At 41.6% G+C, this 11,264-nt stretch overlaps 1 protein-coding gene across 1 annotated transcript; it reads right to left on the bottom strand.

Annotated features, from left to right (window-relative positions):
• Window positions 1-61: 61 nt before the first annotated feature.
• LOC143327914 (calpain-1 catalytic subunit-like) lies at window positions 62-7,031 on the bottom strand. Its single transcript, XM_076742563.1, has 20 exons — window positions 6,372-7,031; window positions 5,792-5,861; window positions 5,575-5,693; window positions 5,345-5,478; window positions 5,039-5,207; window positions 4,806-4,889; window positions 4,633-4,718; window positions 4,424-4,498; window positions 3,462-3,622; window positions 3,090-3,295; window positions 2,605-2,816; window positions 2,470-2,509; window positions 2,298-2,363; window positions 2,041-2,098; window positions 1,829-1,893; window positions 1,643-1,711; window positions 1,493-1,571; window positions 1,276-1,389; window positions 1,127-1,185; window positions 62-1,048 (listed from the first exon to the last, which is right to left on the bottom strand). The coding sequence occupies exons 1-20, from the start codon at window positions 6,900-6,902 to the stop codon at window positions 1,022-1,024; spliced, it is 2,424 nt and encodes an 807-aa protein (XP_076598678.1). The 5' UTR covers window positions 6,903-7,031; the 3' UTR covers window positions 62-1,021.
• Window positions 7,032-11,264: the final 4,233 nt, after the last annotated feature.

Below are 11,264 nucleotides of genomic sequence, written 5' to 3'. Positions count from 1 at the left end.
GTTTGAGCAGCCAAATGTGGGTCAAATTCATGCTGTCATGAATGCAATGAACAGATTGAGAGAGCATGAAGGAAATATTTATTGAAGGCACAACATACATTCACAACACAACTAGCATGTTTTCAGTAGATGTTTCTAACATCATGGTGTAATGAATAAGGCATTAGTGTGATCCCTGTAAATGTCACTTGAGTGGACTTAAATATTAGTATTATATTAGTATACGTAGTATTTCTTACTAAGCTGAGGTGACTTTAGTAGCAGCTTCCTTGGATTAAAATCTCAGTGCAAAATAAAAACAAATCAAGTAAAACTAAACAAGGGTCAGCTGCTTGACTTCAACTTTAACAGAAGAATTTATTGTATTATATAAACAAGCTAAACTTCAGTATCAAATGCCCAAAAATAATTAAAAAAAAACCCACTGACATTAGAGCAGGTCTGTGCTGCCACCTACAGGTACACGAATGAAACTACCAACTCAACAATTAAGCAATTACTTCCTGTTAAAAATCTTTATGGTCTAAAATCTGGACACACGAGTGCAGAATGATCAAGAGAAACCATTAGACTTCACCCTCTGAAATACCACAGTAACAGACGTCTTCAGATTTCTTTGATGTTTTGTGTTATGAGGTGTTAATGAGATTTCGAAAATAACTGAAATTACTGTTAATCGGCTGACATTCATACAGACATCAAAGCTAAAAATAAACTTACAATGCACATTACAGTTGATGATGTTTGTCATGCGTGGACTCATGCTGTTTTTGCAGAGATGGCGTGTGGCCCAGTGACTGCTTCATACTGTAGGTTTGCATAGCTGCACAGCAAATTCGGCCTGGAGACACTTAGCTTGGCTGGACTTTGGTTTTCCGATACACAGCTCTTTTGCTTTAGCTACGTTGAGGTGGGATGTGTTATAAGATCAACGGGTCAACTGAGGCTGACGGGTCTTCAGGGCTACAGGTTCATGGCAGGCTGCACGCACTGTACCCTCCTTGAGTGAAGACGGTCCTCTTCAACCACACATTGTCAGGTAAAGCCACTAGCAACATGAGAAATAAAGATTAGATGAAGATAAATGAAAAAACGTACTGAGATTTTCTTTTCCATCAGAACTCACCTCTGTGATATTCATCTCGGCCTCTCCTGATCCCTCCTTGTCAAACTGCCGGAAATACCCTGTTAAAAAAAATTCAAAGTTTTCACAGTGGTGTTGAAACTCTCACTGTATTATTACTTAATAGTGTGCAAACATACAGCAGAACTCACTAAACATGGCTTCAAGCTTGACCAAGCAGCAGATGAAGTTGTCAAAGTCAATCATCTCATTCTCTGCATACCGGGCTACCAAAATCTGGTTCAGTTTGTTATTCAGCTTAAAACCTACACAGGAAGACAGTCAAAATAAAAGAAAGGGTCACATGTCTCATCTGTGAGTGTGTGTACTGTAAACATTTGTTGGAAATGATCATCAAGAGCATTGCACCTGCTGCCTCCACGGCAAGACGCATCTCATATGAGCTCATGGCCCCCGACTTGTCGAGGTCAAACTGTCTATAGATGACCTGAGAGACAGAGACAGAAATGTAAATAGAAATACAGAGAATCTAAGTGTGCAAAATGTCATTCTTCTTACCAGCCATTTTCGGATCTTGTTCCAGAGGAGCTGAAACTCCACCAGCCCCAAACGGGCACTTCCATCTTTCTGGTAAAACACTGTGTTAAGGAGTAAAACTATACACATACAATTACTATTTTTATATATTTCTAACAATATCAAATCATTTTTGATCCATTTATGCTTGATAACTCAAGAGGATACATCCATCAGGTTGACCATGGTCCTACATGATTCCATACTGAAGCCGTCAGTCTGAAGATCTTTGTCTGAAATAGCAAAAAACACTCATCTGAAACAGTCTGACACAGTTACACAGAGGCAGAAGAGATGCAGTCCAGGAAATGGATGCTGTCCACTCTATAATGGAATCTGATACAGTAATGGGAAAATGTATCTCCAATGCGAAAACTTACGCCGGGTGATGACTCTGTTTAGGATGGTCCTAAGTTCATGAATAGAAATCTCCATGTCCTGGAAAAGCCCAGAGGACAAGAAAAGGGAACTTTAAAGTTTTTAGTAACTTTATTTTCTTCACCATAATAAAGACGATATAATTTTGGATCTTCTAGGTATTGTCTAAAATACCACAATATTACCACTGCCAGTATTATTCTATGATGTTAGCAAGTACAAATCCAAAGAAGGATTCCAAACAGAAGACAGATCTTACGTCTCCTGCTAGCTGAGCGAACATGGACTTGAAAGAGTCATCAATGTCGTCTTCAGTTACTTCATCCTAAAGGAAACCACAAATTTTAAGGTTCTGGTTTATAATTGGGATACAAGTTATTTCCTGCTATTCATATAACATGTAATTTTTCCTGTTAATCACTGATACGTACCTCATCTTCTAAATCTGCAGAGATTTCATCATCCAGTTCTCTGCAATGGACAAAAATACATTAGCACGAGATTTCAATTTCTACACTTTGTAGTCTTTAGACTGGCATTAAAATCGCATTGCAAAAGAGACATACTCTGTTTCTGACTGCTTCTCAGTGAAGACTCTGAGGACAAAGTCAGCCTCCTTGTTGGGCTCAAAGGTGGAGGGGACGATGAGGTACTCTCCAGGAGGCAGACGAAGCCGTGTGCTCACCTCTCGCAGGTTAATGAAGGTCTCCGAGCGGGCACATGATGAATTGCTCAGGAAGAAGTTTTTCTTCAAATGGACATTCTGGCAGCCTCTGTACTGAGGGCAGTAGGAAACAATACATGGGTTCAGATGCATTTGCATGCTTTTAGGTTAATTTAATTGGAATCATATATATTTAACCAATGGCTATATGGAACACCAGTACAGTATGTTATAATCAAACATTTTGGTTAAATAAACAGTGGTAGTGATTGACGTTCTGCCTACCTCTTCTGGAATCTGTATATAAAGAAGATAAAGGAAAAAATGAACAAAAATGAGCTGAAGCAAAATCTTTCAAAATAAGGTCATGTAAATATGTGAATAAACGCTGAGAAGGGCAAATGGACAATACTCTGTTCTCACCTCATAGACAGCAAAGCCAATGGTGTGCATGTCCTGACCATGGCGCCGATATCTGCGGCGGTCCTTCTGCATGAGGGCTACTAAAAAGCTGCACGCCACCTCATCATCATCTGGATCATCATCCTCCTCCAGCAATGTGATCTTGTACTGAGGGTTGATCCAAAACGTGTCTACACAGATGGTGCATTTGTGTTAGCCTGTTTAATTAGTCACAGTCCCATTACAGGACCTGTCTGAGCTCTAACAGAGACGTGATCATTGGTAATATTAACTATGTCAGTGTCTACACTCATGCATGAAAGGTATCTCTCCTGTGACCATGCGGTTGGGACTCACTGGGATGGTTCCTGCAGCCTCCAGCGGTGCTGCCTTTTCTCCACGTGCCGTAGAATTTCATGGTGTTCCAGTGGCTGAGACTGTCCTCACTCAGAACGTCAGGAGTCAAGTTACAGATCTCTAGCCGAGAAAACTGCCTCTTGAACTCACTGAAGGACAACCTGGAAGATAAAAGTTAAGTTTTAGGGCAGGAACCCGAATGCAACTTTTTAAAAAGATAAGTTTGCCATTTTGGGAAATACTTTCATTTACTTTCGAGTATAGAGTTAGATGACAAGATCATAGCTTGTATGGTAAACCAGCCAGCTGCTAGAGCCAGCAGCTGGTTGGTTTAACTTAAAATAAAGACTAGAAACAGGGGGGAAACAGCGAGCCCAGCTCTGTAAGGTAACAAAATCCACCTACCAGCACCTCATTAACTGACAAATTATGTACATTTCCTTTGTTTAATCCATATAAACCCCACAAGACAGAACTTGATATGTTTACATTTCTGTATTTGAACAAATTTAAAAAGCAATGTAGATATATGCTCACAATTGTATGCTTCAGAGTTACTGGTAGTCAGATTTCTTTACATACATTTACATATAGTATCTTTTTTATTCCATGCATTCTTCTTCCTTGTTAAATCTTATTCCTACATTGCCCACAATGCAACTGACGCTGCACAAGTGACATCACTTGATGCAGTTTATCAGATATCAGGCTTATACACCTCTTTTCACACCTGGAATAGAACTCCCCAAGACCTGTAAACAGATGTATATTAACTGATGTGTAAAATTGGCAGAATTTCCCTAATATTAATCAGACAGACACAAGACTGAGAAAAGGAAATCTATCAATCTTCTCATCTACCTCTCGAAAGTGATTATGCAAATTTCCCGAAGTGTCAAACCATTTCTGTAAAATACCCACAGTACATAAAGTACAGTATTAGAGCATCTATGACCTCTTACCAAAACTCCCCGTCTTCCATCTGAAGATGCAGGTCTTCTCGTTCAGAAGGGTCAATCTCATCCCATTCGGGGGAACTACACACGACAAGACAGGTGGAGAGTAAACCCTCAGCATGAGATACTCATGAAAGAAGATATTAAATGAACAAAACTAGGGATGGAAACTTCTCTAGTACACAGAGACATTTATGATGCTTTGCTGCACTCACTTGTCACTCCAGGCACCCGTCCACTCCACCTGGCCCCACGGGTTACGTACTCGGATGAGGCGTTCCATGTTGCCACGATAATTAACCTATATAACACAATGGAGTTATTGGCAAATTAGAACCCTTCATATTATTCAGAATGGTAACCCCTTAAAGACAGCACACAGACAGACCTCCTTCAGTCCGGTGACGGAGTAGGCGTGGCCCTTCACGAGCTTCTTGAAGGTAACAGCCTCCATGTCAAAGGCACTGGTGATCTGTATTAATTTGAAAATGCGATTACTGCATTGGAGTATGAAATGTCTCGCACAGAAATAAACCAAAGTGCTTTCAATGTTATTAGCTTTCTCAAAATGGTGCAACATTGATCTGCATGTCTTGGCGGTGTGCCACTGTGTTCGCTTACATCAATGGAGCAGCCCAGCAGAGAGCCTCTCTCCAGAGCTTTGCCAATTATTTTGTGCAGATCTCTGGGAGCGCTGCGGAGCTCGTACATCTCGGACACACCGCCTGTGAAGTCCTCAAACCCTTCTGTGGTGCTTCCCCCGGACAGAGCCTCATAGGAGCCATTCAGCCTGATACCATGTACAGAAAAACCCATTTCAGATGGACAGCCATCAAGGGCAGCACTTCAGAATGTGATGTACAACTTCCCGCTAAACGAAACCATAATGAATAATTTAGCCATTGGGCAGGGTCTTTCAGAACCTACTTGGCGTAAGCCTTCTCCAGGAGTGCACTCCAGAATTCATTGCCCTCAGCAGAGTGGACAAACATCAGCTCCCCGTCTTTGACAGGCAATCTGTCATCTATCACAACGTCTACCCATTCGCCGAACTGCCAGAACTGCAACACAGAGCAATAATCAAGAACCCATCTACCTAAACTGCTTGCCTTACACTTGTTAGAAAGGGAAAATAGAAGAAGATGATTTTAAAATACCTGAAAGTGGAAGATTCCAGCATAGTCATCTTGGAAGGACTGTCCATGTGGGACAACCCGATGAAGAAGCCTCTCATTCAGGGTGAGAGATGCGATGGCTGCTAAGAGCCAGCAGTCACCTAGAAGTAAAAAAAGTAGCCTTTAGCAACCTTTACCTAATTCTGTCTTCTATTATTCCAGGACAGACTCAAGATTAACAATAACAACAAGGGCTCACCCAGCGCTCCCTGACAGATGTCTGTTCTGGTGGCACCACCCACAATGAACTGAGGGTCATCTGTCAGTTCCTACACAATCAAATTTTCAGAATTCAGACCAGGCAACACACTTTCAATCTACTTCAAGGCAAGAACTCTCTCAAACCATTGCTAGTCTTGCATCTGCGTATCAACTTCCTGTGTCTAAATGACGAACTGTAAACAAATGTGAGAGCGAGGGAGCGGTCAGAGAATGCCATGCGATGCCAACAGCTGCAGTGGTCTCAGAGGTTCCTGTCCGAGCTTGTCCTATTCTGTCTGAGTTTGCAGACACGGACTTAGACAGTGTTACTGATATGTTTGTTTATATGTTTCTCTGTTGAGTTTCAGTCCTCATCAGCAGGAGTCAAAACTACATGCTTGTTGTGAAATATTATGTGAGAGGCAACCCAAGGAATCGTGAGTGGTGTATTTCTTAATTACTTAATGACCGGCTTTAGGTCTGGAATCTGTCTTAAAAACATCTTTTATTCAGTTTTATTCATTAGTCATAAGTCATTAATTCATTTCTGAATATGCTCATAATTAAGTTCCCCTCACCGTGGGCCTCATCCACTCAACATCTCTAGTTTTGGAGGAATAGGGGGCGAGCTCCTTGAAGCCCAGGGATGGAGGCTCAGCGGGGAAATAGGGGTCTTCAAACAGGCAGCCCGACTCCACACATTGCTGCTTCAGTGCCTCATAGTCCTGGTTGGAGAAGAGCACGGCGTTCTCCTTGGAGCCCATGCCCTCTGCCCGCAGCCTGTTGGTGTATATGCTTGCAGCTATCCCGCCAGCTGGATACATACTGGTGTGAGACAAAAATATGAAGCTGGATGGGTATGCACAGTGCTGTCTATAAATAGCAGAAGGCGATTTGGTAGCACGCTCCTGTCTAAGAGTTACAGCACAGCAATCAGGTGTGGGAGTGTGTGGAGATAAAGACTGAATCATTAGACTGATTCTGCCTCCAACTAATGAGTCTGTCTCCGTGTTTGAACCCATGTGGATTCTACATTGCTCGCCTAAAAGCAACACAAAGCGGAAAACCTTGAAAACTGAGGTCAGGTCCTTTGTATTATATTCATTCATTTAGTCGATTTTTATGTTTAGCAACCTGCAATCACAATCTGCAATTAAAAAATGTGTTTCTTAAGGTGGTCCATTATTTTTAGACCCAAATTTTTATATCTGACTACTTTTAGGCCAACAAAATAGTAAATAAACAAATAAATAGTGTTTAGGATTCTCTCCCCAGAATGTTGTTCCTGACAGTGTGGAGACTTTGGTTACCTTCATGTTGGGATATAAAAATAAGTTAAATAAGTACATCAAAGATCAAAGTAATTAAAAAGATCTAGGGACCTTGTTTTCTCTCTGAGAATGGTGGGGGTGCATTGATGGGCCCTTTAAAAGGTAATAATTATAACAGTAATAATAACACGGGCCTCTTACTAGAAATATCTTGATAACAATCTCAGTTTACATCAGCTCAGTGGTGTGATGGCGACATAAAAAGTCTGAGTAAAAGTGCTGCTTTAGAAACAGTTCAGTTAGAAAACAACATAAATAAAAGCCCAGCAGAGACATAACAGACACACAGACAGACAGATTACTGAGAAACACGAGACAAGAGAGCACCTTAAACACAGCAAACCCAGGAACAACGACAAAAGAACTTAGAAATACGATACCTTGTCTGTATAGGCACGCTGAGAGGGTGAATGAGACAAGAGAAAGAAAGTCATTCACTCAAGATGTGGCACTGGTAAAGATTTTCTCTTTCAGATCATTCGGATTGCCCCGAGATGCAGAAGCTTGAACAGCTGTGTTAGGAAAGGCAGGCCGTGATGGACTTCAGTGTTTACGACTCAGTGTGTGGGGGGGTCTTTTTCTCCTCCCTGAATGCACTTGTTTTTCTGTGCTGCAGAGTTTCACATCTTTGAGTCAAGTCTCCAGGGAGGGCTTAATAGCTTTGTGAGAACAGCAGGTGTTAAAAATAACCAAATATGACATGAAGCTGGCTGATAGATTCTCATTTTCTGACTGAGCACTAAATAAACTGGGACATGGGAGGACCTTTTATGCCGTCCTGCTCCACTGGAAAGGAATCTTAATGAGCTCAGCACAGTGCACAGGCCAGGCAATGAAAGTAAGTGGGGAAAACTTGGATGGAGCTACAGTGCTGAGAGAGGGAGAAAAAGCAGTGTCTCAAAACGGATGTTTGCAAAATAGTCTTTGCTTTCGGTAGAAGCAATTCTGCAGGCAAAGACATTGCTTTTAGGCCAGCCTCCCATCCTGAGGCCCCATCTGCCTGTGGGGTCTGCAGGAATGTCCCTCTGCTTTGTCAAACACCTAAAGAGAGGCTACTGCTGGCTATTGATCAAAAGGATGTCTCTATTTTCCCCTCAATGGCCAGAGAAATGCTGATCGGGACATTCCCATGATGATGATGTCATCCATAGGACTTCAACCTCAACAATACCTTAAAACAACCAGCAGCCTGTCTGTCTCTGGGGTCCCCTCGACTCTCAACAGACAGCACAATGCTGCACCTCTGCGGGCTGCTTTGTGAATTCTTAAGCCTGTTACTATGGCAAAGCTACAGTATGCCTGGCATGTAAATACAGACTGAGACTGTTTACAGCACCTGTTCAGGAGTACAGACAGGCCTGTCTTTTATGGCCTGCAGTCTGCTTCAAAAATGTCTAACAACAACAGACCTTTGAGAACATCCACACCGGATCTCATATCTGAATTAAATGGGGGTGTGAATGTGACAGCTGTAACGGTGTTGACTATTATTAGTGCAACAGCATGCAGTATATTAAATCAAACAAACCGCACGGTGGCCTGCCCTAGAATAAACCCCGTAAAAGCCGTTACCCTCAGCATTAAATGAGCACATTCAGTTAAATGAAATAAACGAGGCGATTGCACTCACCGCCGCTTCAAAGGCAACTTCCAGCTCGTAGAAAATGAGTCGGATACTGATAATCGAGTAAATCAGTTTGTAGGGGGCACTGGTTTTACTTGCCTGCTCTCTCCACACTGCAAGAAAGACCAGCCTACAGGAGGAGGGGCCACTGCTTACAGCCAGTACCCAGCACTGCCGCTAGAGGCGCTGCAGACGGCGGAGGCCACAAAACTCATGCTGTTCACAACAAATCTGTCATAACTTTATTAAGGCAAACCAGAGCAAACAAAGGAAAAATAAAATAACAAAGATCATACTATGAGACAATGCTGCACATTCTATTGTGCATTCATCACAGTCGTGTCATTCAAATCAATTAAACACATATGCACACAGTAATGCAATTATAAACTGTTAATCACAAAAGCTAATAAATTCAAAATAAGCCCTAAAGCTATATGTGGGATTGACAATAAATACATGGATGAATAAATTAGCTAAATGTCATTTGCAAGATGCTATTGAAGCTTTACATTTTATGTCATGTCATGGTGGTATTGCATGTATATTGAGTACATACGTACATCATATAGATGTATATGGGATGCTAAACATGAGTTGGTTAAAGGAAGAAAGATTCAGTCAGAAAAGTCCACTTCAATCCAAAGAATTCGTCAGACAGACAGTCGAGTCAGATTGGGACAGTTCAATGAGTTAATGACCAATTGAAGACACAAGTTGTGTCAACCACCCATGTTTACTTGTAAGCTACAAGCAGACACAGGTAGGTTGACAGGAAGGCTGGTGCAAGCCACATCTTGGACTCTTTACATGAGCATTCTCTATGGGCCCCTCCCCACATCCATGGCTATTCATTCTAGTGTTTTTGTGGGTCCTCCTCATATCAGGACCCTGTATACTCAATCCCCCTTTCTCTCTACTCTTAAACTCCTGGGTGCAGATGCAGATGCAGGCAGGCAAGCATGCATGCATGCAGCAAAACAACTAGGCAACAGAGAAACTCCAATGATCTGACAACTGACGAGCAAAATGAGCTGGTGTATGTGCCACTGAACTGATTAGGAAATGAGGTGCAGGCAGGGAAACTAAGACGAGGGGAATGAGGTAATTGGAGGACAGATGGGAGTGGCAGGATCTGATATAAAAGTAAATTCCGAGGGCTAGATGGGTAGATAATAACTCAGGTTTGGAGAAGTGGGAATGTGGCTGGAGAGAGGGACAGAGGAGCAGATTGTGACAGAAGTGGCTGAACTCATTCTATTAATGTGATGTAAATATTATAGTATAGTTATACAGTATTAGAAAACAAATTAAAAGCATTGAAATAGAAACTACACTGCTGACAGGTCAATGTAACATATGATCACTGTGAATCATAATGGAAGTTAATCATAAGCTCAAACATGATTGCCACCTGGGACAAACTGAACTCTCATCTATGTCAGGCCTCTTGATAGGACCTGCAAACAAACAATTGTGTGTCACTTCAGAGATAATGTGCAGTAAATAGCTGCAAAGGTTAAAAGTCACCAGCAACCACATGGGCCAGGCTGAAAGCTGAGGACAGACAAAGACCTACAGATGTTCCAGTCCTGAGCAGAGTGTGCCCTGAAGTCATGATGAGGTAATAATGGGGCAAAACAAAAAATCTGCAACCGAAATATCAAATAAGACAACATTGTTTAAAGGCCATGAAAACCTTTTACCTTCTAGGAATGGGATTCAACAGTTCGACCAGTTCTGGTAATTTCACACACGTGATTTCTGTATTTCTGTTTTTCTCTGTGCTCTTCTTACTGGTTTGAAGTGGGCGGAGATCAGTTGGAAAAATCAGTAATATCTTATTCCTCTGTGCCCCAGTTAGGATTTAGCAGGTCAGCAATAATTGAATCACAATCTGGTGACAGTTGGTGTATTGTTTGGTCAACAATCAAACTGCATGCACACAGTCCTGAAAAACGAGCTGGTGAACATAGAGCCAGCTGCTAAAAAACAACAGAAATTCCCCACTGGACTTAAAGAACAAAACACAGTTCAAAGGAGGATGAATGTTGAAGCTACATTCACCAGGCTGACAGGAAAGGACTCTGAATGCTAATGTTGCTCTGCCTGTGCTTGTCTGATGCAAACAGGCAGCAGTGCTAATCATACAATATGTGATGCTAACAAGTTAGCGGTATCAACTTTATAAGGTGATAATGATGTCAGTGTTGTGCTGTTGTGCTGATCCCATGTATGAAAAAATAGATAGAAGCACCCTAAAATTGCAAATAAAAGATGGCACTTTAACTTCAGTCAGCCTTTAATTTCAAATGCAAGAGCCTAAACAAATATCACAAAAGTGATGTCACAAATCCTTATTAACAATTGCGTTTAATATAGAAGACAGAGAATTTTATTTAAAAAAAGAGTAGCACTAAATGTTCACACTTGCTGATCACGCAGCAGCTGATTTTTCTGACCTCCTCAGAATAAGCAGCAAAAAATGTAAGACAACATTAACTTTTACTTACATA

Source organism: Chaetodon auriga, chromosome 11, assembly GCF_051107435.1.
Source record: "Chaetodon auriga isolate fChaAug3 chromosome 11, fChaAug3.hap1, whole genome shotgun sequence".
Taxonomy (NCBI): Eukaryota; Metazoa; Chordata; class Actinopteri; order Chaetodontiformes; family Chaetodontidae; genus Chaetodon; species Chaetodon auriga.
The sequence above is the reverse complement of the archived record's forward strand: the minus strand, read 5'-3'. Positions and strand labels throughout refer to the sequence as shown.